The sequence below is a fragment of the Candida albicans genome, chromosome 3 (genome assembly GCF_000182965.3).
Source record: "Candida albicans SC5314 chromosome 3, complete sequence".
In the NCBI taxonomy this organism is placed as follows: Eukaryota; Fungi; Ascomycota; class Pichiomycetes; order Serinales; family Debaryomycetaceae; genus Candida; species Candida albicans.
Window position 1 is genome coordinate 711,951 of NC_032091.1, and position 27,099 is coordinate 739,049.

Sequence of the window (27,099 nt, forward strand, 5' to 3'; positions counted from 1 at the left end):
TCCTTTCCTAAACGAGCAGTTACTTTCTCCTATTTATTCATGAAACTCAACAATTGTGTCGACCCACAGCCCACGACTACTACTGCCACGACCTCCTATATTGTGACAACAATGGGTGGAAACTAAAACTATCACCAAAAATTAAACAAGGCTTCGGCTTCTTTTGTATATTTTCATTGTGATAGTTCTTCCCCTCCTCTCCTCTTCCCTGTAACTTTGCCTCCTCCTTTCATTTAGATCACCACGAGGACAAAACACATACTTCCTTAGTACCATTATGAGGAAAACAATAATACCATTGGTTTCAGTGAGTATCTTACGCTGGATTTGTAACAAAACAAAAAAAACAACCACAACAAAACAATTGCGCTTTTCATTATTCACAACTATCCTATAGTAGTATTCTCTTACAAAACAGATTATTGTTCATACCTTAAATAACCAGCCTCCCCCTTTTCTTTAAGCCATTTGGTTTCATTGAGCTATTTAATCATTGAGGGATTTTGTACATCAATATCCCAACAAAACAAAAAGGGAGAGAAAACACGGTAAAATTGTGGCGAAGAGCTAATAGTACCTTTAGGAAGAGATTAATTTTAAGCTAGAGAAACATAGAGAAGAATTTCTCTTTTGTGACGTGGCATTTAATTTGATTATGTGTTTAGTACCATAATTATTCTAGCAGCCATTCTGTAATTGAAAAATATTATCGTGTAACGAAGAGATATTGCCATTATTATCAAATATTACCATTAGAAAATTTTACTAATTCTATATCAAAGTCATTACAAATTATAGATTACCAATAACTACTTCTTTTGGTGGATTTGGATATTCACAACTCAACGCCATCATATTTTGGAAAAAAAAAACATTATAAAAAACAAATTTGCAGCAAATGGTAGCACACAAAAACTGCGTATAATGCATGGATGAACTATTGTTGCCAGATATACTTGATTTGATTTCACCAAAGCAGACAGTTTTAAACCAATCAGTAAATGACGATTATTTGAAAAGAAATTATGTCATTGTAATAATGAATTACCAACACAAAGAAAGAGGAAGGAGGAGAGGCAATGATCGACAAATCAGATCATTAAGAAAGAGAGGGGGGAAGGAAGGAAGGAAGAAATAGAGTAAGTTTTCATTGCATTGTTTTGTTGTATATAATTGGAAAAGATTTATCAAGTATCACAAATTATATATACAAGGCACCCTCCTCAACATAGGTAACAATTACGAAACTATATGATTCAAGATATGCTAAAACAATAAGAAGTGGTCCCATTTTTACATTACAATCAACTTGGAGGGGTAGTGCTATTGAATTTCCTTACTATTATTATTTTTATCAAATTCTATTGTTGTTCAGTATCATCAGTTTTAACCATCATTAAACAATCATACTTTACATTTATCTTATTATTACATAAGAATGGTTTTTAATTGTTATTGATATTGAAATATATTTTGTGTCCATTGCTTTTTCGTTTGTAGTTGTGATGACACTAAATAACAACAACCACAGTGTCAATATTTCAGTGAAAGTTGCTACGTTGTAATGTTAGCAACAATAGCACTGAAAGAAATTCTTCAAATTGACAACATTTAATTATTTATTTTCTTTCCTTTGTTTTCACCGTATCTGTAATTCGGTTGAAATATTTGAATTTTTTCAAAAATGGACTCTGCCTGGTAGGTAGGCAAGTGTTTCATGATAAACAGATAGATGATGTTGTGATCATGTTTCTTCAAGCCTTAGAAATTTCCTCCACTTAAGCTTGTACAGTTTTTGCGGAGGACAACTATTTGATCAACAACCCTCAACAGTACTAATATTTAGAAACGTAACGATGAATTGAAGAGATTTGTCTTATCTTTCATATTGTGAACACTCTTATGGCTTTAAGAAAAGTGAAGGTGTGGTGGTGGCACCAGCCGTGGTCATAAGATTGGCGGGATAGGGGAGTGCACCAATTACAAAAAAAAAAGGATTCTCCGGGAATCGCTTTCCAATACTGCCAACAACAACATTACTCATAACACAAGATTGAATAAATCACAATTTAATATTACTTGAATATTAACTTTCATGGCATTAGCACTACCGATTATCTAATCATTACTCGTATTAACACCTTAAATCAAGCTTAAAATTATATACACACACATACAAATACCAAGAGTTTAAACTTACTTTCTACTATTCACTAATTTTCCATGTTGCAATAAATCACTGATTATTTTGATTACTTTATGTCCGATAATTATCTTCTACCCTTTGATTCGTTATTACCAGTTGAGATTTTATACCAAATAATACAATATGTGGGTATTGAAAATTTGATACAATTATTGCCAATACCAGTGTCGCCTTATCTTCAATCTTCCTTTATTCATCACAACCTCAATATAAAGCGAGCTATTGATAACTTGATAGTCGACAGTAACATAACTTTCAACAATCGATTAGTACAGCATTCATTGATTCATATATATCTAAGAACACGATCGTATTTACAGAAAAACAATCTTCGGTTCTTGCCATCAAAACAATCAACTTTACAACTACTTTCATATTGCCAATCACAAAATATACCGATCACAATAACCATAAGTTATTATTTATCAACATTATCTGACTTATGGGACTTTATAGAGTTATTGAAAAATCAACAGCAAACTTCAAGTCTGATCCGATATAATTTGGAATTAGAAATTATTCCTGGATTTCTATATAATTTTAGCTTGAATTATGTTTTCGATCAAATTTCCGATTCAATCGGTCCATTAGTCGAAACAATTATGGTTTACAATTATAGTGGATCATTTATTTTCAAAAATGAAAATTTCCCATATCTTAAAAATTTATGGTTTGAAGATAGTAATATTAAATTCAATTCTAATTTACCATCAACAATAAAATTATTACATTTATACCCTAATAGATTTGGATGGAATAATAATGAACCAATTATCATAAAACATCAATTACCATATCAACTTGAGGAGTTGAATGTTGGCAATTGTACAATTAAGAATCAAGCCACGATTACCCATCTTGACAATTTATCATCGATAACACTTTATATGGTGAAAGATTCAAGTGCCAATGGTGGTGGCCAATTTATAAAACAGCTTGTGACTAATAATTTGGTTAATGACAAATTAAACTGTTTAAAAGTTGATTTTATATGGGATTCACAAAGAAATTTACTTGATTTTCAACAGTTACTACTACCTAGCAATGACAACGAAAATGACAGAGAATTTATTGGTGAAAAATTAATGAAGAATTTGCAAACTTTATCAATTACTAACTATATACCTTTTGATGTCTCTAATTGGAAGAATTTAACCAGGTTAAAGATTCTGAGAATTAATAATCCGCAAATTTTTGAAACTTGTGGTAGATTTCCAGATAGTTTACAAAGTTTAAAGTTGACTAATAATAATATCAAGGATTTAGCAGTAATTGATAAATTGATTGGACCTAATAATAATAGGTTGAAATACTTAAGTTTTTCCGATAATCCTATTGATTGGAACTTATATGTACCAAATTTCACTCGATTTACAAAATTGAAATATCTTAAGTTATTCAATACTCAAATTGGTAAGCATTTCCATAAAATAAATTATCCGGATTCTGTCGAAGTATTATCTTTAGAAGTCAATCAAATATCGAGTATTCAAGGAATCAAATTTCCAGCACATTTAAAAAATTTAGGAATTGGATCAAATTGGATTAAAAAAATTTATCGACCCAATCTACCACATACCATTGAAACGATTCATTTGACTGAAAATAAACTTAGTCAAGTTGATTTGAGTTGTAACAATCAAGGACAAGAATTATTAATTGAAATTTTATATTTAAATTTTAATCCATTGTCAAACTTCAAACAAGTCAAACTACCTAATCATTTAAAAATTTTGAATATGGATAATTGTAAATTTAAAAGCATATCAAATATAAAATTTTGTTCATCCTTAGTTGAATTGAGTTTTAATGGTTGTGAATTATCTCAATTTGAAAATGTATCATGGACTGAAGAGGAAGAAGAGGAAGAAGATAATGACAATAGCCATTCATCATCACCGAATCTAAAGTATTTAAATCTATCACAAAATGACTTGACTCATTTAAATGTACAGTTCCCATCAACCCTTCAAGTATTGAATTTATCAATGAATAAATTGACCAGCTTAAACAATACCTTAACATCAACACTTCAAAATTTAGATCAATTACAAGTGTTGAACTTATCCAGTAATCAATTTCAAAAATTTCAAATACATTTCAATTCCATCAATTTAAAAGTATTAGATTTATCATTTAATTCACTCAAGTCAATTAATTTAACTTTCCCGAGAAGTACAATTACCAACCTTCAAACGTTGAATTTATGTCTGAACAAATTAACATTTCTAAATGATGTTATGATTGGTCATAATAAGAATTTGACTCGACATGAAAATCTTATTGAAATTGATTTGACTAATAATAAAATCAAATCAGTAAGTGAAATCAACGATAATGGGGGGATTAGTCATTTCCCTCAGTCTTTAAAATGTTTTTTCATTGGGCATACTGGTCAACAAGATAGATTTGGTTATGATATGGCAAAAAATATTGTAATTGACAAGGATGGTAACGATGGGTTATGTAAAACCAAAAGAATAGATATTCCATAATATTTTTATATACAGATATCAATACTTATAATTAGGTTATTGGTATTTTAAAAAAAATTCTATTTACAAAATTTGTCCTCTTTCAAATCATACTTCTTTGTTATATTGGATCCATTTTGATTCTATCATCTTGCTAACAAACACTCTTTCGTTCAATTATTAATTAAAATCTCGAGACTGCAAATTTCTAGTCATAGCCGGTAATGCCACTCTAATTCCATCTAATTCTTTAGTCATTTTAACTTGACATCCTAATCTAGAAGTTTCTGTCAATCCAAATGCTAAATCCAACATATCGTTTTCATCATCATCAGGTTCTTCTAATCTATCATAATATTCCGGATCAACGATAACATGACATGTACTACAGGCACATGAACCACCACAAGCTCCTTCCATATCCAAATTATGTGCTTGTGCTATATCCAAAATATTATCACCTTCAGCAACTTCATAAGTTAATTGTTTGCCATCCTTAGTTATAAATGTAATATGCAATTCTTCACCTGGATTAGGTTTTTTGAGGTGTCCATGAAGGGAAATTGGTGATGTATGGAAAGCTCGCAATGTGTGACAATGTTGTGAAGTTGATGGTTGTGGTTTAACGGACAAAGAAATACGATTTATTGATGGTATTATTGGTTTTAATCTTGGTATTAATCTAAACATGATGCTACTTCGAAGTTTTGATATCCTTGGTGTATTAACTGTTTTCAGTTTTGGTGATGACAAAGAGATTGGGAACTGAAATTGGCTTGATTTTTCAGTCATTATCAAAATTTTTTTTTTTCTTCTTCCACTCTTTCCTGGGCTTCAAGGGCCATGACCATTTCTACTTCCCCCAAGTGGAACCGATGCCGCATCGATCAACTACAGCCAATCCATTACTAATACAACACAAAACACCTTTTTTTTTTGATACCAACTTCTCTTTCCCCTTAATATCTTCTACAAAAACTAAACAATCCAACAATACATCAACGATGTATACTTTGAAACAACTAGTATTACTATTATTATTAAACAATCTTGCTTCTGTCTAAGAAAATTTACTGAAAAGAACTAAAAATATTAATAATATCAATACCGCAATTATTCCATAACTTATAAACTTATTAGCCGTCAATCTACGACCCATAGTTTTCAAGGTTTGTACTGAACGATCAACATAATTATCTGCTTGCAGTAATGTATTTCTAGCACCATTAATTTGTTCTCTTTGTGATCGTAAATCATTCAAAATATTACTACCAATATTTTCTGTTTCCATAGCAATTCTTTGACTATCATGTAATCGTTGTGATGATCTTTCTAACGATGAATTATTACTCAATAATTGTTTACGTTGTTCTGATGAATCGCCACTATCATCGGTATATCTATTACTACCAAATAATTCAACTTTATCTTGAGCATCTAAAAGTTTATTATATGTCACTGTCACAGTATCTAATTCTGTTCGATAGTTTCGAATTTTAGCATTGTATGATGATCTTTGATTCGAAGGTAAATTCGACACTTCAATTGTCATTTGATCAAGTACTTCTCTTGCTTCTTCATTGGCTCCTTCAATTGATTTTAAATAATTCTTACGTTGCTCTAATACAAGAAAGTTTTCAAACCCATCCCATTCACCAAAAGCGACCATGGGAGTTGAAACATCTTTGTTAGTATTTATGATATATATATATATATCTTTGTGCATGTGTTAGTACAACATACCTGCATCAACCGAATTAATTTGAGATATCTTAATTTGCGCTTCTTGTATCGCAAATTGAAATTCCGATTCATAAGTATTGAATGATTCTGACATGATTGGCGGAGCAAGGGAAAGGTTTGAGGGCTTGGCTAATTTACAGTACGTTTAATATTGATGTGAGCTGAATTATCCCTTTTTTTTTACTTGCCTGTTGTTTCTTTCGTCTTGTCTCGCCTCTATCATCCCCGCCAGTATTCGTGGTCACGTGATCGTTTTTTGGATAGTAAATCTTTCCACATATATTGGAAAATCTACAAACCTTGATTGTACAAAATAAAACCAATTCTTAAACAAAACTATACGTATATATATATATAAACTAACATAAGATTTTCTCAAATACATTCATTTGTGTTTGTGGGTCATCTTATGAACATCTAGTTTCAAATTCATCACCTTCAAATTCATCTTCGTCAGTTCTTGACTTAAATTTCTTGAAAGCAGCTCTAACTTGACCCAATAGATCACTATCAAGTTGAGCTGCTTCGTTGGAATCAATAGAAGCCCCCGATTGGACCTTGTGTAATTTTTCTAACTCTTCTTCACTGATTGATTTCCCTTCACCGACTTGACCACACACAGCAGCTTTTGTAGTTGCACTTCCTTCTTCGTCCCCCAAATCCAAGGCATTCACAGTTAAATTTAACAATGATTTACCTGACTTTCTTCTAGCCAAAGTACCAGGCATTGGACCACATTTAGGAACATATTTCTGTAATTCTTCCTCATCGTCATCGTTGGCCTCTTCACTGGCATGCAAGAAAACTGATTGTCTTCTTCTATTCTTTGGAGTTTGTGGAGTCCTTGGAACTCTATTACTAGCAGCATTATCATGAATCCATTTGGTCACCAAAGAAGTCCACCCAGTTTGATGCGATGCACCTAATCCTCGACCACTATCACCATCAAAATATTCATAAAATGGAACATAGTCTTTAAAAAGTGGGTCTCGGTTCAAAATGTCCACACCACCATTACAGGCACGATCACCTTCTTCATCGGGCAAAAAGATACGAATCAAACGATGCTGGATTTCTTGAGCACATTGAGCCAAATTCAAGTAATCACCGGACCCTTTAGGACACTCCACTTTAAGATCAGGTCCATAATACAAATAGAATCTTTGTAATGCTTCGACTAATAAGAAATTAGTTGGGAACCAAATTGGTCCTCTCCAATTCGAATTACCACCAAACATTCCTGAATCTGATTCTCCTGACAAATAAGCAACGGTGAATTTTTCTCCGTTGACTTCCTTAACATAAGGATGGTCCTTATGATACTTTGATAAAGATCTAATACCATATTCAGATAAGAATTCATCTTCATTCAACATTCTGTCCAAAATGGCCAACAATCTGTCTTTGGAGACTAATGATAATAACATTCTTTCACCAACCCCTCTGGTTTCCATTGAGGCAATGTTTCTTTCTGACATTTTCTTTTGGTGAACTAGAAACCAATTGAGACGTTTTTTGAATGATGGGTATCTGTTTAAAAGATCAGGTTCAATGGTCAACGAAGCATACAACGGAATTAAACCAACCAATGATCTGACATGTAATGATTCAACGTGGTGGTCACTGTATCTAATAGCATCATAATAGAATTTATCCTTGTCGTCCCACAAAGCATCTTTAGTGCTTTCATCTCCATCACCACCTCTAAAAGTCATGGCGTCGGCAATAATAATGAAATGTTCGAAAAATTTGGAGGCAATATTTTCGTAAACTGGTCTAGTCTTAGCCAACTCAAGGGCAATATTCAACATTTGCAAAGAATAGAATGCCATCCAACCAGTTGAATCAGCTTGTTCTAAGCTCCCTCCAGTTGGTAACTCTTCTGATCTATTGAAAACACCAATATTATCCAACCCTAAAAACCCACCTTCGAAAACATTTTTCCCTTCAGCATCTTTTCTATTGACCCACCAAGTAAAATTGATCAACAATTTTTGGAAGATAGATTCCAAGTAATCAAGACTTTCAACCCCATACATTTTTCTTTCAATTTTAAATACTCTGTACGCAGCCCATGCATGGACAGGTGGGTTCACGTCACTAAAATTCCATTCATAGGCAGGAATTTGTCCATTGGGGTGCATATACCATTCACGCACCAAATGATCTAATTGCATCCATGCAAAACGTGGATCAATCATAGCAAATGGAATACAATGGAAGGCAGAATCCCAAGCAGCGAAAAAGGGGTACTCCCATTTATCGGGTAAGGACAAAATTTCATCAGTATACAAATGTTTCCATTCCTTGTTTCTACCGTTGGCACGATTCATTGGCGGCTTAATTGTATCTGGATCACCATTTGCCCAATAATTGTGGACAAAATAATAAAACTGTTTTGTCCAAAGCAACCCAGCAAAACCTTGTCTTTGAATTTGTCTCAACTCGTCACTAATTGGATATGGTGTAACGTGCCAATAAAATTCATCAGCCTCAGCTTGACGTTTACTGATAATATTGTCCAACTCAAATTCATCAACTTCTGATTTGTCATTGGTAAATTTGTAACGGATAGTAACATACTCCCCAGCTGGGATATCTTTAAATGTAAACCAAGCAGCGGCTTTTGTTCCTTGTTTTTCTGGGTTGACTACTTCTTGTTTCCCATCAACGACATATTCATGGAAAGCGTCTTTAACATACTTGCTTTTATTATCTTGATTGTACAATTTTTTCGTGTTGGTTTCATTTTCTGTGAAAATTAACTGCGGTTCAACATCAGGATCAGACTCTTTAAACCCTGGCGATGGAGCAAATACCAAATAACGTTTACCAAACTTTTGTGTTTCAACTTCAACAGTGTATTCATCAATTTGCTTAACGTGTGGTTTTTTCACTTCTTGGTACTCGTCGGCACCCCAAGACCAAATGTTTCTCAATGTACAATGAGGCAAGATATGCAAGGAAGCAGCTTTATCACTTCTATTGTAAGCAGTAATTCTAAAATACAATTCATCAGGAGCATCACCTTTTGCAGATTCCATAACAACATCAAAATATTCATTGTTTTTGAATATGTCAGTATCGGTAATTTCAAATTCTTTTTCTAATCTTGATCTTTTTTGGTTTTCTTCCACCAATTGCTTGTAGGGATACTCATTTTGTGGGTACTTGTACAAATACTTCATATAGGAATGGGTAGGAGTGTTGTCAAGGTAGTAATACTGTTCTTTGACATCTTCACCATGGTTCCCCTGGGAATTGGTTACACCAAACAATTTTTCCTTAAGAATAGGATCTTTCCCATTCCATAAAGCCATGGTAACGTTGACAAATTGTTTTCTATCAGATACACCTGCTAACCCATCTTCACCCCATCTATAAGCACGACTTCTAGAGTCATCAAAAGTTAAAGCGGACCAAGCATCACCATCAGCGGAATAATCCTCTCTAACTGTGGCCCATTGTCTTTCACCAACATATGAACCCCATTGTCTAAATTTGATATCCTTTAATCTTTTTTCTTCAGGAGTTGATCCATCCATAGTCATTGTTAGATGTTATTCTTAGTTTAAATTATAGGAACTCAACAATTGATAAAGAAATGTGAATCTATTTATAAAAAAAAAGGCGTTTATGCAAAGAAAGAAAAAAAAAAAGGGAGGGAGGAAAAGGAAGGGATATAAGAAGAAGAAGAAGAAGATGTTGAGCAAAGAAATCAATGAAACACACTAAAAGACAATTAACCAAATAGATTAGAAATTTCTTAGTAAAATTAATCCTCCGAAATTTAATTGTTGCTATGAAGAATCAATTTAGTATGCATAGAGTTTTGTGTATTGTCTTTGTTCCACCAGCACCACCACCAAAGTACATTCTCTCACATTAAAACTTGAGCAAAGATTTTTAAAAAAAAGGTCCTCCACATCATCTGGGCCCCCCCTCTCCGCCCTGCCCCCCTTCGTTGTCTCCTATTTTGCTCCAAGTTACCTTACACATTAGTTGTTCCATTCCACCCATTTTTTTGTAAAACTTGCTCTCTTCCCCCCCCTCGCCTCTCTTGTAGCTATTCATATATATTACATATTCTACAGTTATCTTCATTCCCTTTTTTATTTTGAGAGATTATAAAATCAATTTACAATTACCACTCAATGATTCAAAATCATTCGTTGCAAGTTTCATCCCTAATTGACTTTGTTCGATAATTCTTCCCCTCTGTGTTTTCAAAGTAACTTTTTCTAGAATCACAAATAAGTTCTTAATATTTAGCTAATTTGCCATTCACACGACTTTATCTAATCATTAGTTGATCCGATGCCTACATAACTGGTGACGAACGCAAATGTGATAGAGAATAGGACAAATTCACACTAAACAATATTGAATACGTCGTACATTTATAACACTTACGGCTATGAATAAATAATGAATTTTCTAATCAAATTAAATCACAAAAAAAAGTAAGGGTAAACTCAGGGTATCTATTCCTTAGAACAATCTCTACCAAAGAAATAGACTTTAGCCCAATCTAAAACAACTAGCACTTGGTTCTTGACTGATAAACACATGTAAATATAAGCTGATCTCCAGAATAAAAAGGTCAAATTACCTCCGGAACTTATATTTGACCAATCACCCCAGACCAAATCAGCAACAGCCTTTTCAGACCCAATGTAAGCCAAAGACCCTTGGTAGTTGTAAATGAAATGAGGTAAATTCTTTTCTAATCTAGCTAATTTTCTTGACAATTTTTCAACATTGTCCTTTGGAGTTGGGTTAGCAATGGTGTATTTCAAAGATTCAACCGCATGCAATTTGTCAAAATAATTGGCTAAATATTCACCTTCTTGGAAGGCAACTTGTGCAGTTGGTGGGTATTTGGTAAAAGTACAATCACCCAAGGCAAAAATGTTATCAGTACCATCAACTTTCAATCTTTCATCAACCAATAAACCTCTTCTGGCATTTTTTTGTTCATCGACTTTGGCGATCAAATCACGAGTGAAATCTCTTGGTGCATTACCAGTAGCCCAAATTAAAAGACCATATGGAATTTCAATAGACTCAGTAGATCCGTCAGGGTTTTTATGGTTTGCAATCAAACTTTTATCATTGACTTTTTTGATCATGGTATTAGTCATCAAATTGATATTAGTGTCTTTGAAAACTTCTTTGGTATAGTCAATCAATTTCTTGTTAAATGTGTTCAAAACGTTTGGTAAAGCTTCCACCAAGGAGACTTTCAATTCATCGGCAACTTCAGGAACCCATTTCTTCAAATCTTGGTCAATATAATCTTGAATTTCACCAGCAGCTTCAACACCCGTTGGTCCACCTCCACAAACAACAATGGACAATAATCTCTTTCTTTCTGGGTCATCTTTAGGTAAAATATTGGCAGCTTCAATAACATCCATCAATTTTCTTCTAATAGCAGAAGCATCACTGACTTCTTTCAAAAAGGTTGAATTCTCAGCGACTCCAGGAATACCGAAAGTAGATGGTTGAGCACCAACACCAACAACTAAATAGTCATAATTCAAGGTGGTAGTGATTTCTTCAACCCCAGTGTATTCGGCAACAGTTGATTTAGAAGAGGAAGTATCTTTACCAGAATGACCAGAAACGACAGTAGTACTTTGTTTAAGTGTCAACTCATTAGTTTTAGGGTTGATATTTGTAGCTTCTGCTTCAAGGTAAATAACTTGACCAGGGCATCTTCTGGTGACTGATCTGACAGGTTCAATAATAGATCTCAATTCAACAGTACCGGTGGGAACTGATGGTAACAATGGGGTGAAAAGAAAATAGTTTCTTGGGGAGACAATAACAACATTATACAAAGTGGTATCCAAGTTTTTCAATAATGAAATAGCACCCCAACCAGAACCCAAAATAACTAAAGTTTTCTTTTTTTCACCATTAGGAAACAATGGTGTTTGTTTCACTTGATCAACAGGTTGAGATTCTTCGTAAATTTTGTAACCGATCAAACCGGCAGAACCAATAACCGATATCACAGCAGTGTAAAAAGTGTATCTGAATATTTTACCAATTGTCGAAGATTTTGATTTGGCAACCTTAGGAGGAGTTGATGTTGAATATTTCTTAAATTGATTTTTTAAAACCAAACTAGTAGAGTTGTTGACCAATGATCTGGTAGTAGCAAGTCTGCCACCACCTTTAATCAATGATCTAGTAAACATTATGGAATAGATATAATGATGAAACTAGTCGAATGAACTAACGTTGTAAAAAAAGAAAAAAAAAAAAAATTCTATTGAAATTGAATACTTTCGAGAGATGGAAATTTGATAACAATTTTATATTGTGAAATTAATTAAATTCTTTTTTTTTTATTTGGTTTCCCCTCGATGTCGTCCTTTTCTGGTTAAAGTTAAGCAGAAGAACTCAATGTACAACAATTGTATTCTATACTCCGAATATTTTCTTTTGTGTGTCAATTCACATCCATATATCGTATTAGTGCGACCTTGCTGGTGGTGGCGTGGCACCACCATCGCCTTCTACCCGTGACCACAAGAAAAGTTTTCTTCCATGTTTCTCTTTTTTTTTTTGTATGGACGGCTAAATTCCGAGACAATTAAGATTTGAAGCGAATATCGGACGGAAGAAAGGAGAAGAAAATAAATTAATCAGTCATCTCTGTATCTAATAATAAGCTAAAAGGTGTTACAAAACTATCATCACCTACAATCTACTACACCAAAAAGTATAAAATCGTCTTACAATAAATTATACAAAACACTAATATCCCATTCCCAAATTAAATAATTAAATGTCGTTTGCTGCTTGAGACTTTGATTGCTACAATTTGTCAATCGATTAAAATGGAACTTTGAAAGAAGTTCTTAGAAATAAAACCGAGAAGGGAGTTAAGTAGCGCGGGAGTTATTTTTCCAAAGCATCTGGCGTACTTTTGATATTCATTGTTTGTTACAATAACATACATGGACTTACTTTAGCGGCATCCCCAGTTCATAGTAAAACTTCATCCTCAACTGTTCTTGCATTGTTTTCCATGCGTCACTCCCTGCCATTCCATCTCTTCATAGAGAAAAGTTCCTGAACGTTCTGTAAATTAATCCGTGTTGCTAAACAGAATTTGAGCCATTTTTAAATGAAAATCGCTCAAACATGTACAAGCAACTTAGCAGGAGTAGCCACCACCCCGCTTATCTCATTTATACAAATCCACTTACTCTTTCTTCTTCCCATCGATGTAATTTCTCCTTTCTTGAATGGTACAATTTTCGACTTTCTTTAAAATTTTCAATCATATTATTGAAATCGTCATCTGTCGACTCTCCCTTTTCATGATAATTCTTGACAATGTTTAAACTATCTTGATTGGTCTTTTCCAATAATTTTTTAAATTTCAACTTCAAAATATCCTGATTGAAATTATTAGAAAGTAGTTGATACTGGTATGTTTCAAGATTAAGAAATTCTTGATATATTATGTTTATACTTTTAATTTGTTGATTTATTTTATCCACTAGTGCTGCGTAATCTTTGATCAATTGTTTGTGTATCACGTTCTCTAAAATATTATCCAATTCACCCAATTGATCTATAATTTCCAGCTGCTTTTCTTGATATGCTTTTAATTGCTTTAAGTACCCTTGTAGTAAGTCTTTACTTTCTAAAAATTGTTGGAAAACTGATGGTGGCAACGACTCTAATGCCTTTGGTAAAGGGAAAGCATGCAATTCTTCTATAGAAACAAACTTTACCGGGTCAGGGATCTTTTGAGAAGTTTGGTCAAGGTGTATTTCTGTCATATCTAGATAGTCTAATGAGTTTATAGTTGTCGAAGGGTAAACCGCTGTTGGTGGTGTTTTAAGATTCACAATTCAGTTTTGTTTTTTCCTCCCTTATCTTGTTTATGGTCAATGTGCACTACTAATTTCACTACCACGCAACTACAAGAAAGAAGAAAAATTGCACGAATTTATGTTTTAGACTCTATTAACTACAACATCTCTATACAACACTATCGTTTTTCAATTTTAATCTCTCCAAATTCTTTTGATCTCTTTTCGATTGTTCCTTTTCAATTCTTTTATCGGCCCAATGTCTTATTTTTTCACCATACATATAGCAAAAAATTGGGAATGGGACCCCCAAAAAAATTCCAATGAATGCACACATGGTGTTGGCCCAGCCATAACCTAATGCACTATACATCTTATTAGCAAACAATGGGAAACTAAATCCAAACAACGATCTAAACAAGGCAGCAGCAGCAACTGAACTTGCAGCATATCTCACGTTCATATCAATCAAATAGTTTTGAATAGTTTGAAACACACACACTAATCCCATGGCAAATATTGCACTACCAATACCAGGCATGATCCAGTGCAACTTCTTTTGCGCAGACCAACCGAACCAAATTAATCCGACAGGGATAAATATCGAGGATGCAATTAAACAAGGCAATCTAAATTCTGGTTTGGCAACCCCATTATTTCTACTGGTTAATCGTTCATAAACATTACCAACCATGTATGTCCAAAAGATAACCCCAATAATAAAGCCAATACCCATGGGGATATACATCAAACCAGTCACACTTTTACTATAGCCATACTGGTTGCCGAATATTTCTGGGAATGTCACAATCATCAAGTACATGAACCCATATGTAAATGCCATAAATGACCCCAATCCAACAATCATAGGATGAGTGAACAATAATTTGATTGGTCTAACCATACAAAGCCAAATTTTGCCTAATTTTGTTTCCCCGTCAGCAATTTCATAGATAGTGTGAAGATTGACATTCCCCGTTTGTTCTCGCAATTTTTTGGCCTTACGTTTCAATAAGGTTGGTGAATAAGTTTCTTTAAATAAAAAAGTAGCCGTAATAGCAACAAATCCATTGAAGATACACAAGACATAAAATGTCCAACGCCATTGTTTGTGATCGACTATGAAACCTGATATCACAGGAGCAATTACTGGTCCTAACAATGGAACTAAAGAATATCCAGCTAATGCTGCATTCCGGGATTGGGCATCAAACATATCGGAAATGACTCCAGCACATACATTCATGGGGACACAACCAAACAAGCCACCAATGAATCGGCAAACCATCATTTGTGCCGTGGTTTGTGAAAATGCACATCCAAGATTGAAAAATAATGACATCCAACATGACACGTCAAGAACCAATTTACGACCAATATAATCATGTTCAGATAAGGGGGCAATAATTAATGGTCCAAATGCCCATGCCAAGATTTGTATTGAAACCACCATTGACTTTATTATGGGTGATGATATATGGAAATCTTCTGCTATAAATGTCATTGCTGGAGATAACATTGATGATGACATAGGAGCAACCAAGGCATATAATGATACGAAACCTAGTAAAAATATCTTTTTATTTATTGGCCAATTTCTCGGGTCTTCAGTGTCATCGGGTCCATTCCATGTAATTAATTCTGGGTCTATGGTATCGAACTCTTTACCATGTTGAGCAATCTCAATATTTGTATCAGGAATTACACTTATAGTATCTTGACATTCAACCTCATGCTCGTGGTTATCGTTGCTGTAATTATTAGTGTTATCTTCTACTCGACTCTCTAGTTTTGTTAAAATTAAGTTTCTGGTTTGTGTACGTTGAATTTCTATTGCATCAGAATCTAAATCGCCATAGATGTGGTGAACTGAATAATCTTTAGTTTCAGGAGATTCATAATTGGACTCTCCCGTGATACATTTCTTAATTGCTTCTAGTGATTTACGATGTACTGAACTTCTTCTGCTCCCAAGTTCTTTTTGTTGTTGTAGAGTTTCATAATTAGATACTGTGAATTCTAGAACTTCATTAAATTCATTCGATGAAGAAGCCGAGAGCTCTTTATGGTTTGATTCAAAGGATGCTTTCTTACTGTCCATTGCTCTTGTGGTGTCGATTCAAAGGTTGATTTAACTTATTAAGTCTAGAGACAAAAACTATCACTCATGAAAAAAGACAAAAAAATAACATGTAATCCAAGTCAGGGTAGTCTCCTTAAATATATATATATAGAGATGTAACCTTCATATCATGTGGCATCAAAAATAATAAATTATTGTATCATTATTGAAAATTGTAATAATAAAAAGATAAAAAACGAAAGAAAATTCTTCATTTATCTACGGCTATGGTACCCGCGTTACCATTTTAACCAGATCTGAAAAATTTTTGCAGCTTAAAATGTTAGATTTGGAACGATTTCGGTTATTGAAGGCAATGGAAGACAAAAATACACCGAAAAAAAAAAGAAGACAAAAATTTTCCGCGACTTCGGAAAAAAAAAATTCTGTCAAAAAAACACCAGCGAAAAAGAAACTTCGGTTATGGATGGAGGGAGAAAGGACCTAAAAAAAAAAAAGAATGTTCATGAAAGTCATCTTTGCAAAGGGGGCTTAAATAAATAGTACGAATTTTTTAAAAAAAACTCTATAAAATATGACCGATACACATGAATGAATTTCCTCAGGTTTCCTCAGATTTTTCATCTATCTTCACTCCTTGTTTTATTGCATAAGATTTACAGTACTCTTTACTAGCAATCATAGCACACCTAACATTTAAATCATGCCCTTTCTTTTGGAATGTCCATTCTTTGTTAATAACCAATGAGTCATCAACTAAACTGGGCAATTGTAAAATATAGTTTAATAATCCTTTCACATGAACAATGCTCACATCTCTATCTGCTGAAGATAATGTTACGCCCATATAATCATTAAAGACGATTTCATTGGCATTAAAATCTGACACTTTTCCACTGGAAAACATGTCTTTGAAATCGTGTTTCTGATATTCAGTACCCGCAAGTTTAATTGATCCAACATCCCAATAAGCAATGGAATTGGGTATAAGTACATTTCGTCCTTGGCACTGTTCAGCCTTTTCGTATAAATTTCCTTCTTCGTCCAAAACTTGTTTGGACCAAGGTTCGATCTTTGCGGCAAAATCAAAATATCCGGAAATATCTCCAATCTTGTAGTAATACTTATCAGTTACATCATCGTAGTCTTCAACCAAAGTTATAAAGTTTGGTCGATACATTGAATCACCACATCCGCAATTGTTCAAGTGAGTTCTAGCCCACCCAATATAAACTTGCCTGTTTTTTGGTATTGGCAACTTGGCTCTAATTTCACTAGGGATAGTTTCATTCAAAGGCAATGAAACCAACTGAGTTCCGCCTCGTAATCCACCAACATAATTAAAGTCATGTTTAGCTGGCTTTTGTAAAATATCACAAAGTCCTGAATCAATATCGCATGCTAATACTTCTAACGGGATCATCGAATAAATAAAATGTATAGTCGTTTGGGTTTTACTTGGCTGTGCCACACTTTTGAAAGGAGTCCAATTCTTTTCTATATTAGCAAAAGGCTCTCGTCTTTTTTTCAAAAGTTTCAAAGTGTTTGAAAATGGTAGATAAGAATACATTACTCGCTTGGTTAACTTTAACCCCTTCATATTAAATACAATCAAAGGTTCATCAAACCCCAACGGATTCGATCGTAATAATATTCTTGGATCTTCCGGACCATAGTAATATTTTTTTGTTTCTATGGGCAATTTATAATCAAACGGAATAGGCAAGATTTGAGGGTATGTTGAATTTCGAAAGTTTGCATATTTCTGTTTTGGCTTGAAAATTTTGAATATAGAGTTCGCTTCTGTTTGTTCAAACGGGATATCCAATGTAGTATGTGATGGTAGTTCTTTCCAATCAGAATCAAACAACTGGATATACAAAAAACTGGCAAATGCGTGATTTGCCACTCCATTAGGTGAATATAAATAACGACTAACCATGTAATGGCATTGAAATTGTGGTAGCCATATTGATGATCCAGCAAATCTGAACCATTTCTTTTCTTCTCGTAAATCAGAGATAAAATATGCTTTGGCCTTTTCAACCATATCGTGATAAGGTCTCATATTATTCAAAACTCCCAAAAACTGTTGCAAATCTGCTGGTAAATACTGTTGTTTTGTGAGTTTGATTTTACTTGGAAACATTAACTTTTCCGAACAAATAGGATAGTTCTGTTGTGAATACTCTTCTTCATTGTAATTCTCAAGGTACGGAAGTGGATCAGTAAAAGTTTCTAATGTCATTAACCCATAAATATCATCTTTCATATGTTTATTTAGCAATGGGAATGAATTGAACTTATCAAATGATGCCAATTTGTGTAATTTAGAATTGATTTGTTGTGAGAGCTCTTCATTCAATTGCTCCGACGATTTTGGAATTTCACTTGGTATTTGTCCGAGAGACTCTGATCCAGTCAAATATCGACTCGATGTTATAATAAATAGTAGTGTTGCACAGAACATTATGAAGACTATCAGTTTCAGGTTTGATAGATTTGTGATACCGGTGTTGGGAACTTTGTGCAAATATGAACTCATTTCTAGTTTCATGATTGTGGTTGGTTTATGATGTACTTCTTAATTGATTAATTGGAAGCAATTCATGTATTGGATAAAGTGATCTGTAAATTTATCCTTCCATTCACTTGTATATATACGTCTGACCAAGTTCAGAGGATTGAATTGCTATGTGGATTTTCACTTTTTGTTGATTGCTCCCATATTTTTTTTTCTTCCAATTTGCCGATATTAATGTTTGACATAGCCCCACCCGAAAACGGCTATATTCAACAATTTTTTTCTTGTATGCTAAGTGTTACACTTTTTTGTTTGCTCGCGTGAGTGTGTTGGCGTTTTTTCAGGGGTACATGTCGTTTACTTTCAAACAACCATCTATGGAACACAAAATGCCAGGACACCCACAATTACTGAAAGATTGTTTGTCAATATCTACCGAGTTGTCTCTAAATAGATAGCGGCAGTGACCACCCTTGAGCCTATCATAGGACAGGCTAATGTGGTAGCGCTGACTGCTTGTATCATTACCGAGATAGCCATACTATGAGCCCTTGCATTCTGCTCTGGGATTGGCTATTTCCCTTGAGCTTAGGGACATCAGCCATCAATCCTAACCCTGGCTCTGGCTCCGGCTTAATCCTAGCCCCAACCTTTGTTCCCGTCAGCCCAGATTTTCTGGCCAAGGGTGGCAGTAGACCAGTAGCCAGGATGTAAGTTGGCATTAGAGATGGTACAAGTTTTGGCAACTGACACAACCGTACCCCAGGATAGGATAAATCCGTCCCAGCGGTGGCTCTTGTACCTCCATTTTGCACCTAACACCCTGCTTATGAGAGATTCACTGCACTATGAGAAGAGTTTCAAATCCGTGGAACTCCAACTACATTTGCCTCGGACCTACTCCTTCCCCCCAATAGCACCATCCATAACATCGTATCTATTTTTATTTGACAATTGAATAATGTAACTTTTCTTATAAATTATTAAATAGTGCCACAGTAACTCTTTGATTTATTTGATGGTTTTTTAAATTGTGATAGTGGCTTTAACATGGAACTTAGGTAAGAAAGTTTGAATTTAATATTGATTGGACAGCTTCATATGTAATTGGATGTTTGTATCTTTGTTTGATCAAATAATCTCTTTTATTCAATGAAAACTTTCTTCTTTGTGTGTATTAATGACAATAATGATATCAATTTTAAAATCTACATCTGGTGTCTTATGATATAACAAATTTATTATGCAATTCTATATCAGTACTTCTGATCTATTATTTATACTGTTATTTTCTTTGATTTGGTTTCTTCGTCATAATGATACTTCAACAAATTTTCATGTAAGAAACTCCATGCATAATTCCTTAATAAATAAAATGTAATTTAAAAGTTGAATGTAAAGAAGCAAAAAGAAAAGTGGTAAAGCGTTGCCAAAAAAAAATTTGGCGGCAAAAAAAGTTTATATAGATTTTTGTCACAAACATCAGAGCGTGTAATACTGTAGCATTTGCAGAGCTTGGGCTGTTCTTTTTATAAATGAGATGTTAATTTAAAGTACAACTCAAGGTAGATCTCCCAAATAAGTAATAGTCAAGGATAGCAATGACAATTCTAAACATAAGTTTTTGGAAATGAGCATGTCGCAAACTCTGGTTCATATTGTTTTTAACTAAACGTCATTATTAAGGTTTTGTTTAATATTAGAGGCAAACAACATGGACTGGCTCTTTTTGTAATTTATTTAAAAAGTTATATAGTTCTTTGTTGGATGCATAGCTTTTTGAACCTGATGAGGTCAAATGGCAACCCATATAAACACTTGCTTTTTCCAATGAAGAAAAATATTTCCTAATCCTTCTACAAGGGACTGCACTATAGTTGGTACTTTAATAAATTAACACTCAGCAATCATCATTTATAGCAAGATATAGCACACTTACTAGAAGAATATTTGTTAAGTTAATAACTTGGTTCTTTGTATTGTCCTTTATTAATATAGTCATAATTTACTTTATATATGTATCTACATAAAATTGTGTCTAATCAACACAGATCTTGGGTTGTCATAACTACTAGTTTTATTTTATATGCATGGTGAAAGGAGGTGTCGGAGCAAAAGAAAGGTTCTGTGTATACACTAAACTACTTGCTTGTCGGTCCTTGATATTGCGGTTAACTTTCCTGCAGTGTCCGCATCCCTAACAAAGTGTAAACCTAAGAACCATATTCACCACCGACACTAATATTAATATTCAATTGCAAACTCATAACCTCATATCAAAACCTAATTTATAAGCCTTGTTTGTTGTTTGTAATTCAGTTAGCAATTATAATGTATAAAATTGAAATCACAAAAAACCCATTAGATAATTTCCAAAAATAAAACACCCTTGCTAAAAATAAAGGAAAGAGTGGGCTTGAACTAAAAGGCTGAGCATGAACTTAAACTTTAAAATATGAATTTGGGGAAATATCTATTTTAGGACAATGGCCGCAAGTACTATGATGACTAATCCATCGCATATATCCAGCCATAAATGATGACCGCCATAACAAACGTTTGAATTGTTGATGATCTCCACCCTATTTTTTTTCTGGGGGGATATTATTTCTGTACCAAATAAAATCAGCAGCCAACTGTACTTCTTGTCCAATATATATTTTGTTGTATTTATATCGTATCCCTGATACAACACTTTTGCTATACGAATCGGACATTTTTCTTTTTCGTTTTTGAAATTGATCGAGCAAGGCTTGCTATTTTAGTTCCTTCCACGGCAGCAACAGCAGTATTATTGGTAAGTTCGTAACCATAACCATAACCGTACATATGCTCGTTACCTTTATTATATTCTTCTTGTTCTTGTTGATCAATAATTATCAGGTCATTATCCAATTTCTCCCTAGTGGCTGTGGTAAATAAACTATTGGTATCATTACCCGTAGTCAAATCTAGAGTCAATAACCCATCTCTGCCCATCAAATTATTCGTCGAACTAATCAAACCATAATACTTATTGCCAGCACCATTGATATCCATGGTGGTGTTATAAAAATGAGGGATATCATCAATTGGTTCATTTAATGTAGAATCACTAGTCAAACTTGGTGAATTAGGTAAACTAAACAGTTTCTTGGGTATGGATGTTGGTATTGTGTTGCTATTAGATACATTGAGGGAATGTCTTAATGCACTTGCAGAAGATATCGTATTGGATCGTCGTATTTGCGATCTAGTAACAACTTTTCGTGTACTTGAAGATGTAAGTGTAGTTGGAGTTGGTGGTGGAGATGATGATGATGAGGAAGTGGTAGATGAAGTGGAGGAGTTTCGTTTCGACTTTATTCTATGGGATATGCAAATACTCGATCGTTTAGATGGCAATACTGTGCTATTAGTAGTAGGAAATGATGTGTCATTGCTGCTGTTGTTGTTAGAAGTATTGTCATCATGTTTACTTGAATGTTTTGATAGTTTATTCTTAAAGTAAGTTACGCCAATTAATTTCGAAATCATAGTTTGTATATGTTTATATACAAATTAGAGGAAAACCAGAATTCAAGAAATTTGAAAAGAATGAGAGGTATATATATGTATATATATAACGGATAATAATAATAACAATTAACGATGGAATGAAATTTTATACCGAAAGAACTAAAAATAAGAAACTAAGTGTACATCGTTTCTAAACTGACATAATCAAGAAAAATATGCTAGACGTGTTTTAAATGTACATTAAGTAAGATTGGATTGTGTTATTAGTTCACTAAACTAAGAAGGTATTGATCATCTACCGACAGACAGACAAAGAAGTACGGAAAGAACGTAACATTCGCAAACGGATAGATGAAAGAAAAATCAAAATTCAAAAACTGAAACTAGGTACGACAGTAAACAATGATTATTGTTTTGTGTGTGTACGAACGGATATAAACCAAATAGGTTAGCCAAACACACTAACACGATTTTCTTGGCCATTTCTTTTTTTGTGATTTCTACGCACTAGTGGATTAGTAATGGCAAGGAAAACGGAGATTAACCATGAGAAATTAATTCCGTTGTGTGTATATCAATTTATTATTATAATATGTGCAAAGTGGGATATCATGAACTCCTTAAAATAAGTTAAACTAGGGTTGCTGTATTCTTAGTAGTAACCATGCTGATAACCACCAATAATGATGAATTTGAGCATCTATTGTCGCTACTACTTGGTATTGAATAGAAATCTAGCAGGTAAAGCCCGCTACACCACTACCAATATTGATTGAGGCTAGTAGTAATAATAATAGTAAATGTATAATCTAGTTCAAGAGGTTAGGAGAATTAAGTCATATAAGAACTAAAAAAAAAAAAAGGAATGGCTCATCGTGTTCACTCACATATTCACCCAGATATACAATTGCAAATCAATATTGTTCTTTGTTAGGCGGTGTCATTCTAAGTTACCGAGAAAGAGAAAGCTACGTCAAAGACATCACTTCATAGTGGCTAGTTTATACCTAATGAATGGTTCTGCTTTTGTTCATACTTGATATCAATTGATCAAGTTGACTTGTTATGCGTCACGGATATAAGCCGATTTTACCTTCTAATTGTGCTATTGCTTACTCACGTCTGTAATTTGGAGCTTACATGCTTAGCTCACCATTGGATTGTAACATTTTAACTGAGCTGCAAGACATATGACCAGTCTGTGTAATCTCATCGCAAATATGGCTGTTTCTTTATTTTTTGGTTGGTCTTATATCCGAATCCGTTTCAATTTCTGACCCTACCCGCATAGTACACAAAAAAAAGTAAATATATCCGATACTTGCAATTCTATGTTTCACATCATTGAAATAACGAAAACTAGTCCGAGTTCTTCCATTTTCAAACTATTCAAGAACAAGACTGTTTGTTATGTTTAAGCAACAATTATTTCATGTCACTACGTAATTGTTTTAACTATTTACATTCAGTATTATTAAGTAATCTCGCCATTTATTGTGTTTGGCTAGCCCAATTTAATTTCCAGACACAGATTTTACTACTATTAAAACAAAAGTAATGTTATTTATATTGTGGTGGTGGGGTTTATGCCTTGGTTCCACTTTTATACATCCAGCCAATTGAATCAAATAACAATGTACATTTGCCTCTTTCATTCTATTCTTTTAAGTAGAATCATATTTTTCAACTCAAAACAATACCCATTATCATTGATGTCATTATTGTTCTTTCTCCAAGACAACCCTTTTTCTCTACAGTGTCGGCTGCTTTGTTTTTTTAATCTTCTCCTCTTCATCAGTGAGTGTCTTCTATTGCTGCTCGGGTAACCACCACTACCAATATACAACTAGCCGAAGAGTCCCAAGAGGGGACATTATCGATAATTGATATCAAGTTTAGACCCCAATCAAACTAAAACACGTATATGCAGATGTAAACAAGGTACATTATCGCCTATACTGTATTTTTCTTACTTGCTCTTGAATGGAAATTATTTCTTTGCATTTTTCTACAAATCCGGATGTAATCAAACAAAGAAGAGAACCAATTATTGTTACAAATACTGATACCATCAAGTTCTTTTTTTATGCTTGACGATAGCAATGATAATATTGGGGATGTGTCAAACTTATCCGAAATACATTTATTGTTTTTTCGGATGCAAAAAAATTGAATGTCAAATAACCAACAATAAATACGGAACTGAGTTTCTAGCAAAAATACCCGAAACAAATGCAATAAAAACAATGGAGTAAAGCACCAGCAAAAACCTACTAAAGCTGGCTAAACTAATTGGCTATCATTGATAAGATTGTGAGAGGTGGATATGGAACATTGTTGTGGATATCCATGAGTTGTGGAGGCGATAATCATGATGGTTGTCTACGTGAACTATTTTCGGTGTGAAAATCGATTAGTAAAGATTGGAGAAAAAACGTAGTTACAACAATTATAGTGCTAACTCAAATTTATTTCCCCTTCTCTTTGGCCTTCCTTCCGTAGTAAATTAATGTCACAGCTATATTTGTAAATAAAGAGATAAACTCTTCTCCCTTTTTCTCCTCCAGCACTTTACAAGGTTTGTTACAATAAACAATATTTACATTCAAATATGATCAAGTTTCTACTTTTTCCTTCCAAATTGCCTGGGGTACACCATGAAGTATTGAATTTTTTCTCAAAATAACTCAATTTAATATCTTAATTATCTGACATTAGGGAAAAGATCAATGCAACCAAGGTTCTCGATAATTTTTGAAACCCTTAAGCTTGATTTTCTATTTTATCTCGAGGATGAAAGTTCTCCATAATTTGAAGCTTCAACTACTTTACAATTATTTAATACAATCATTCTGACTCATTCCATTGCCACAACTTAGTATTGAAAGAGGAATTTCTTCACTTAGATTGCGTCTTGCCTATCTAACACACATTATTAGTGTTTTGCCTCTCATCTCTTATGGTAAGCGCAAGTCCAAAATAGGAAAGTGTCCGCTAAACCGTTGAAAACTTTTTTTTCAACCAAGTTCCCCCATATTTACACATATATATAAACATGTTAATTTACTCCAACGGCCCCCATTTTTCTATTTTTTTTTGGCATTTGATTCTTCTTCTATAGTATAATAACTAACTACTTTTAACAAATCACTTACCATTTGACTAATTCAACATGGCTCCTAAATTAAATAACCCAAATTTATTTCAAAATAAACCATTTATTAATGGTCAATGGTACGACTCCAAATCAACCTCCACTTTTAAAGTCTATGACCCTGCCACTCAAGAATTAATCATTGAATTACCTGACCAAACCCCAGAAGAAATTGATGAAGCCATTGCTATTACTCATAAGGCATTCCAAACTTATCAACGTACTCCCGTTTATGAGCGTGCTAAATGGTTAAGAAGAATGTATGAATTGATGATAGAAAATTTACAAGATTTGGCTACTTTGATTACTTGGGAAAATGGGAAATGTTTGGCTGATGCCTTAGGGGAAATCAAATATGCTGCTAGTTATTTTGAATGGTTTTCAGAAGAATGTAAACGTAATTATGGTCATACCATACAACCACTGAATCAAAATAATAAAGTCATTACTTATAAACAACCAGTGGGTCCCGTCGGATTATTATGTCCTTTTAATTTCCCAAGTGCTATGGGAGCTAGAAAAGCCGCTCCAGCATTAGCTGCTGGTTGTACATGTATTTTGAAACCGGATGGTCAAACTCCATTGAGTTCATTGGCTTTAGCTTATTTAGCTCAACAAGCTGGATTCCCTGATGGTTGTTTCAATGTTGTATTGACTTCTGTAACCAATACTCCAATGTGTGGATTGAAATTTTGTCAATCACCAAAATTGAAAAAAATCAGTTTCACTGGATCAACTAATGTTGGTAAATTATTAATGCAACAATCATCTTCAACTTTGAAAAAATTATCAATGGAATTAGGTGGTAATGCTCCGATTATTGTTTTCAATGATTGTAATTTAGATCTTGCTGTTGATCAAAGTATTACTTCTAAATTCAGATCGTTAGGGCAAACTTGTGTTTGTGCCAATCGTATTTATGTTGAAAAGGGGGTTTATGATGAATTTTGTAATAAATTTGTTGAGAAAGTAAATCAATTCAAAATTGGTAATGGATTTGAACCAGGTGTAACTCATGGTTGTTTGATAAACACTAAAGCCATTGAAAAAGTTGAAGATCATGTTCAAGATGCCGTTGAAAAAGGAGCAAAATTGATTGTTGAAGGAGGTAGATTGCCCCAATTGGGAGAAAATTTCTATTCCCCTTCAGTAGTTAAGGATGTGACTCAAGATATGAAGGTTGTTAAAGAAGAAACTTTTGGTCCCTTGGCAGCTATTATCCCATTTGATTCTAAAGAACAAGTTTTGCAATGGTGTAATGATACTCCTTATGGGTTGGCATCATATATCTTTTCGGAAAATTTGAATACTGTATGGTATATGTCAGAATTTTTGGAAAATGGTATGGTTTCCGTTAATACTGGATTATTCACCGATGCTGCATTGCCATTTGGTGGGGTTAAAGAATCAGGTTTTGGTAGAGAAGGTTCACTTTATGGAATGGATGACTATACCGTTATTAAATCAATTACTTTAGGTAATGTCTATAACTAAACTTCCCGTTTCCACTGAAACTACTTTGAATGAATGTGTGTCTTAACTTTGATTTTTTTTTTTTTCTTTTTTTGGTTATCAT

The 27,099-nt window shown here is 33.7% G+C and overlaps 10 protein-coding genes across 10 annotated transcripts; 2 read left to right on the plus strand and 8 right to left on the minus strand. All coding sequences in view use genetic code 12, as the record gives it.

Annotated features, from left to right (window-relative positions):
* Positions 1-2,259: 2,259 nt before the first annotated feature.
* On the plus strand, positions 2,260-4,701 carry CAALFM_C303380WA (uncharacterized protein; the record flags this gene model as incomplete). Its single annotated transcript, XM_714937.2, has 1 exon — positions 2,260-4,701. One exon carries the CDS (start codon positions 2,260-2,262, stop codon positions 4,699-4,701), a length of 2,442 nt encoding a protein of 813 aa, XP_720030.2.
* Positions 4,702-4,860: 159 nt separating this feature from the next.
* Positions 4,861-5,370, minus strand: YAH1 (adrenodoxin; the record flags this gene model as incomplete). The annotated part of the gene is made up of 1 exon (XM_714938.2): positions 4,861-5,370. The coding sequence occupies one exon, from the start codon at positions 5,368-5,370 to the stop codon at positions 4,861-4,863; it is 510 nt and encodes a 169-aa protein (XP_720031.2).
* A 370-nt stretch (positions 5,371-5,740) lies between these two features.
* Positions 5,741-6,517, minus strand: VTI1 (v-SNARE protein; the record flags this gene model as incomplete). Its single annotated transcript, XM_019475305.1, has 2 exons — positions 5,741-6,300; positions 6,424-6,517. 2 exons carry the CDS (start codon positions 6,515-6,517, stop codon positions 5,741-5,743), a joined length of 654 nt encoding a protein of 217 aa, XP_019330850.1.
* A 313-nt stretch (positions 6,518-6,830) lies between these two features.
* Positions 6,831-9,974, minus strand: CAALFM_C303410CA (uncharacterized protein; the record flags this gene model as incomplete). The annotated part of the gene is made up of 1 exon (XM_714940.1): positions 6,831-9,974. The coding sequence occupies one exon, from the start codon at positions 9,972-9,974 to the stop codon at positions 6,831-6,833; it is 3,144 nt and encodes a 1,047-aa protein (XP_720033.1).
* A 933-nt stretch (positions 9,975-10,907) lies between these two features.
* NDE1 (NADH-ubiquinone reductase (H(+)-translocating)) lies at positions 10,908-12,632 on the minus strand (the record flags this gene model as incomplete). The annotated part of the gene is made up of 1 exon (XM_714941.1): positions 10,908-12,632. The coding sequence occupies one exon, from the start codon at positions 12,630-12,632 to the stop codon at positions 10,908-10,910; it is 1,725 nt and encodes a 574-aa protein (XP_720034.1).
* A 999-nt stretch (positions 12,633-13,631) lies between these two features.
* On the minus strand, positions 13,632-14,231 carry CAALFM_C303430CA (ESCRT-I subunit protein; the record flags this gene model as incomplete). The annotated part of the gene is made up of 1 exon (XM_714942.1): positions 13,632-14,231. One exon carries the CDS (start codon positions 14,229-14,231, stop codon positions 13,632-13,634), a length of 600 nt encoding a protein of 199 aa, XP_720035.1.
* Positions 14,232-14,433: 202 nt separating this feature from the next.
* CAALFM_C303440CA (uncharacterized protein) lies at positions 14,434-16,365 on the minus strand (the record flags this gene model as incomplete). Its single annotated transcript, XM_714943.2, has 1 exon — positions 14,434-16,365. The coding sequence occupies one exon, from the start codon at positions 16,363-16,365 to the stop codon at positions 14,434-14,436; it is 1,932 nt and encodes a 643-aa protein (XP_720036.2).
* Positions 16,366-16,948: 583 nt separating this feature from the next.
* On the minus strand, positions 16,949-18,904 carry BMT7 (Bmt7p; the record flags this gene model as incomplete). Its single annotated transcript, XM_714944.1, has 1 exon — positions 16,949-18,904. The coding sequence occupies one exon, from the start codon at positions 18,902-18,904 to the stop codon at positions 16,949-16,951; it is 1,956 nt and encodes a 651-aa protein (XP_720037.1).
* Positions 18,905-21,571: 2,667 nt separating this feature from the next.
* CAALFM_C303460CA (uncharacterized protein) lies at positions 21,572-22,387 on the minus strand (the record flags this gene model as incomplete). Its single annotated transcript, XM_714946.1, has 1 exon — positions 21,572-22,387. The coding sequence occupies one exon, from the start codon at positions 22,385-22,387 to the stop codon at positions 21,572-21,574; it is 816 nt and encodes a 271-aa protein (XP_720039.1).
* Positions 22,388-25,541: 3,154 nt separating this feature from the next.
* Positions 25,542-27,017, plus strand: CAALFM_C303470WA (succinate-semialdehyde dehydrogenase (NAD(P)(+)); the record flags this gene model as incomplete). Its single annotated transcript, XM_714947.2, has 1 exon — positions 25,542-27,017. The coding sequence occupies one exon, from the start codon at positions 25,542-25,544 to the stop codon at positions 27,015-27,017; it is 1,476 nt and encodes a 491-aa protein (XP_720040.1).
* Between the last annotated feature and the right edge of the window lie 82 nt (positions 27,018-27,099).